The sequence below is a fragment of the Octodon degus genome, unplaced genomic scaffold (genome assembly GCF_000260255.1).
Source record: "Octodon degus isolate 3935 unplaced genomic scaffold, OctDeg1.0 scaffold00273, whole genome shotgun sequence".
Lineage (NCBI taxonomy): Eukaryota > Metazoa > Chordata > Mammalia > Rodentia > Octodontidae > Octodon > Octodon degus.
Genome location: NW_004524849.1, coordinates 2197551 through 2202375, shown reverse-complemented (window position 1 = coordinate 2202375; position 4825 = coordinate 2197551). Strand labels below are relative to the sequence as shown.

The 4825-nt window shown below is 44.2% G+C and overlaps 1 protein-coding gene across 1 annotated transcript in view; it reads left to right on the top strand.

Annotated features, from left to right (window-relative positions):
- Fam129a (family with sequence similarity 129 member A) overlaps positions 1-4825 on the top strand; it is a 179948-nt gene that overhangs the window by 159997 nt on the left and 15126 nt on the right. Inside the window, exon 9 of the mRNA XM_004646607.2 lies at positions 4433-4620. Within this exon, the coding sequence (XP_004646664.1) occupies positions 4433-4620 (188 nt within the window). The remainder of the gene's footprint in view (positions 1-4432; positions 4621-4825) is intronic.

Below are 4825 nucleotides of genomic sequence, written 5' to 3'. Positions count from 1 at the left end.
CTACAGTGGGGTTCTTGTTATTGAAAGGTTCACCATCACTGATCTAGACCTTTCCATGGAAGCTTTATGCACACAAGGTAGAGGGAACTGCTTTATGCCTTGTGATAGTACTTGGACCTTCTGGTGCTGCCTGCCCTACTCCAACTATAGGATTTATTATATATTTTCTTTCTAGATTGGGGATTGAACTAAAGGTCTTCCCACTGAGTTAAATCTTCAGTCTATCTATCTATCTATCTATCTATCTATCTATCTATCTATAGACAGGGTTTTACTGAATTTCCAGTGCTTGGCTCAAACTTAAGACTTTACTTAGTCTCCTAAAGTCCTTCGATTATAGGTGTGTATCATCATACCCGGGTGATACTGAACAATGATGCTTCTGCCTGCCTCTTTCTGCAGTAAGCTCTGAAAGGAAGAGTCCTGTTTCCCTGATTTACTCAAGTATATATCCAGGACCTAGGACTGTGCCTAGGAATGGTTGACTTTTTTTTTTAATCTTATCTCATTACATAGCTTGGACTCATAGTGATCCTCCTTTCCCAGCCTCCCAAGGGCTGGGATTACAGGCATGTGCCACCATGCCTGGTTGTGGTGACTGGCAGAGTGGGCCTGGGGTTCTAGGGCTTGCACAGAATTCAGTACTGGGGGTTGAACCCAGGTGTCTGTGCTTGTCAGTCAGGTACATAGACTGCCAAGCTACCTCCTCAGCCCATGGATTGTTGAATAATAGATTTTTCACAGGAAAGCCTATAATTTTGTCTGAGTATCAATAAATCTAGATTCCTAGTCCCAGTTTCAACATTCACTAGTTTTGTATACTTAGGGGCTCAGTCAAGTTCTGTTTGTCTTAGTGTCTTGCTCCGAAAACAGGAAGACTCCCAAGAGTGTGGTTGGGGAATCGTGTCCCTGAGGCCAAACCCACCACCTGATTTCGTAAGCAAGGTTTTGCTAGCACACAGCCATCCTCATTCATTTATGTGTTGGGTATAGGTGCTCTTGAGCCACAGCATCAGAACAGAGTCAGTGCAACTTGGTCTCAAACTTAGCGAGTGCAAAGTAGAAAATATTTCCCATCTGGCTTTTGGCCAACAAAACAAAACAAGTCTACCCATTCCCACAGAAGGAATGTTGTCAGTTTGCTTGACGTTGTCAGTTTGATCTAATTTCTGTAGTTTAGACCCTTTCATACCACAGCCCAGCCAGCTTCAGGGCTTTTAAAATAGGTCCTACTGAGAGGAGATTAGAGGAGTAGCTGCGCCAAGTGTAAAGTTTGTGTCTGTTCACATGATGATTCACAAAGCTTCTGTTGGTTATTGTCCGCGTTTTACTCCAGGAGCACAGCTGATCAGGAGTCTACTCTATGTCAAAACACTCTGTGGCATTTAAAAGCCTCAGCACCAGTTCCTGCACCCAAACCCTGTTCTCTGGGGGCCAACAGGGCCTACCTGTGGCCTTTCTTGTGACTGGAGTTAAACCATTCTGTTACCTAAATCTCTGTGGTTTCCAGGTATCCTGACACAATGTAAAAAGATTCTGCCCTGCACTATTAGTGGTTTTCTGAAAGAAAGCTTGAAAGGAAGCAATGGTCAAGTCATTTTAACATGGAATTTCAGTTACATTATAACCAAGCAACATTATAAGCAAGTCTCTGGCTCCCTACCTTTAAAACAAGGAAGGGAACTAAAGGGTGCACTGACAAAGTGCTTTGGATTTCAAAAAAAGCTTCGGGGTATTAAGTGGTGATCTCTTTATTTCCTCCACATGACTCTCTCAGAAGCAAAGCCATGGAGTTTTATTAGTTCTGCTTCACAGTTCATTCAGTAAGCATTTATTCTGCTTCTGCAGAGCACAAGGGCTGTGAAGATTGAAAGAGGACATTATTTTACCAGTAGAAATGGATAGGAAGAGAGTGTATCACAGATACCGAGACAGCAGAAACGAGGTGTCAGATACCGTGAGAGAGATGGGGACCAACACAGAGCGGTTCCCAGGCAGGATTATATCTCAGCTTCAAAAAACTATACGGATTTTGCCCAGGGAGGGTCTGCTTTTGTTTCAGGGCATTAGAAAGAGTGCTAATGCCGACAGGAGAGTTGGAGCTAGCAGAGTTCCCAAGCGCTTCTGGAGAGGGCTGTGTCCATTCCAAACCATGAACTCATTTAATTCTTACCACAACTCCAAAAATTTCACATGTGGTCTCCGTTGTGCTGATAAGAAAACTGAGGTAGACCCTAAGGATCTTGCCTGAGGTTCCTTATGTTTAGCCCTTCAGCCCCAGCTTTTTAGGCAGCATCCGTCTACTCACTGTTTTCTGCAGCTGCCATGACTTCAGGAAGGCTCATGGCTGAGTGAATCACAACATGATACTCAGATATTCATCACAGCAGTGTCTCTGTGTGCTTGAAGACAGCAGAGGAGGCACATGTGGGACGTGAAATTGATTCATAAGGAAACACCTGCAGGTTGCAGTGCAGGAAGCCAGCACTGGCTGCAGGACATTAAAGCTGTCCCAAATGGGGAACATTTAAAATCGGCCTGAGGGGCTTTCACAGAGAGCACATTGGCCAAGCAATGGCTGTGACTCATCCACATGGCTGACACTGACAAACAATCTGAGGTACAGGATCTCAGGATAAATCCTGAGGGGATTTCACTGACCTTATCAGGCCCAAAAGCTACAATTCTTGTTGCACAGGTCCTGCTTTACCTTGGTCTTAACCACCCAGCAGAAAAGTATAAAAACGAAGTATAAGAAGTAAAGCCGTGCTGTTATGTTGAGCTGTAGGGGACTCAGGTCAACAATTTCTGACATTGCCAGTGAAGCAGAGGACCCAGTACTATTATGGACTACTGGACTCTTTTAGAATATTTTGCTGAGTTTACACACCTATAATATTCAAATAACGGAACTTAACAAAAAAAAGGGTATACAGATGAATGTCCATTTTGTATCTGTGTATTCAAAGTGGTTAGGATAGATAAATAATTACATTCTCTTAATGAATAGAGTGATTTGTTCTAATGGTGTTTGTAGATAGGATATCATGTCCGCATCTTGTACAGCAATTAACCACTGGGAGGAATGTATGCAATGTGTTAATTATTGAAACTGTCCTACCGATTTGATTTGAAACTATCTCATTGCTATTTGTTTATCAATAAAATTATGGGAAAAAAATAAATAAAATCGGCCTGAGGAATTGAGCAGAATGTTTGCAAGCAGAGCAGGAGGGAACAAGTCCTGAGTAACAGAACCCTGAATGAAGGAGCTGAGGGGCAGCACCTGTGCTGAACAGAGGCCGGGCAGAGCAGGTGGAGAGGAGCCTTCCATGGCCTGCCCTGTCTGCCGTGCTGGTGCGCCCACGGTGTGGGGTGAAGCTGGGCAGCTTTGCTAAATGTCCCTGCATTTGCCCAAGTGCAGGACTATTCTGAAATTTTAATCAGATGCTTTTTAAGTGGTGTCTGTAGTGAAGTTAATTTAATAATTTATTCTCCTGGCAAACAGTTTGGCCTTTTGGTATCAAGCAAGTCATTTTTACAAGAGTCATAGATTGCTTTATATTTGATTAAAAAGATTTTTTTTCCTAATAGCCTTATGACCTGTTTAATGTTTTCCACCCTGAATACAGTGTTATTATCTGAAATTCAGATTCTTAGGATCATAGGCAGTAACCTGGTCCTCCATAACCATGACAGATTTCTGCCAACCACAGTAAGAAAACGGCCATTCATCTCACCGTAAGCAAGTGGAACATGACTTTGGCCAAGTCATCTCACATCTCCAGCCTTCTTCTGTTCCCACCTGTAGAGTGGAGGGGTTGGACACCCAGCCAGTCTGTGCATCTCTTTCCACTTCTGAGATACAGCTGGCTTTGTCTTCCGCAGAGCTACTCAGCCTCTTCCACTACAGCGCTGCTCCAGAGCCTGGCTGGTGAGGAGAACCCTCCTGCCTGAAGATTAAGCAGATTCGCTGTCTTTGCTACACTCTTTAATCAATGAAAGTATGGTGCTTCTCCTCTGAATGGAATGAATGGAAATTATGCGTACACTTTCTCAGAAAGTGAATGTTTTTGTCACTCAACCTGTCATCTTCATGAGAAAAACGAAGTTTTTGTTTTAACTGGTGATGAGAAGACAAGCTAAATGAAATTTGGTTTCATTTTCCTCCAAGAAAAGATTTACTTGTATTTTTAAAAGTCTCTTCTTATGGGGGGAGAGATAGGATTATACCGACCAATTAGCTCTTAGAGAAGTAAACTAAACCTTAATATTTTCTGTTTCTAGGAGACAAATTACAGGTACACAATGATGGGGAATAGTGGAGTGCGGTCTTAGCTGGGAACCAGCTCCGCGGGCACTGTTCAGCCTGGCCTGGCTCGGTGCCTCTGACTGCCGTCTTGCTCTACATCACTTTATTTTCTTTTCTCAGCAATGGTGGCCCAGCCAGCAGAGAAAACCTGTGGGGAAAGTGTGCAGCCCTTCCTGGCGTCCATTCTGGAAGAGCTCATGGGGCCCGTGAGCTCGGGGTTCAGTGAAGTACGCTCACTTTTTGAAAAAGAAGTGGATGAGCTCAGCCAGAGCTTTCAGACCACCGAGGACAGCACCCGGCTAAGGGAGGTAGGATTCAAAGCTGGGAGCGGATGCGGACTGGGGCTGCCTCTGCATGGTGCCAGGCTTGCCTGCCTCCCTCCTCCTGCTTTCCTCTTTTCCCTCCCCCTCCCCCTTCCTCTTTTTCCTTTTCCTTCCTTCCTTCCTTCCTTCCTTCCTTCCTTCCTTCCTTCCTTCCTCCTGAGTGAATCACAACATGATACTCAGATATTCA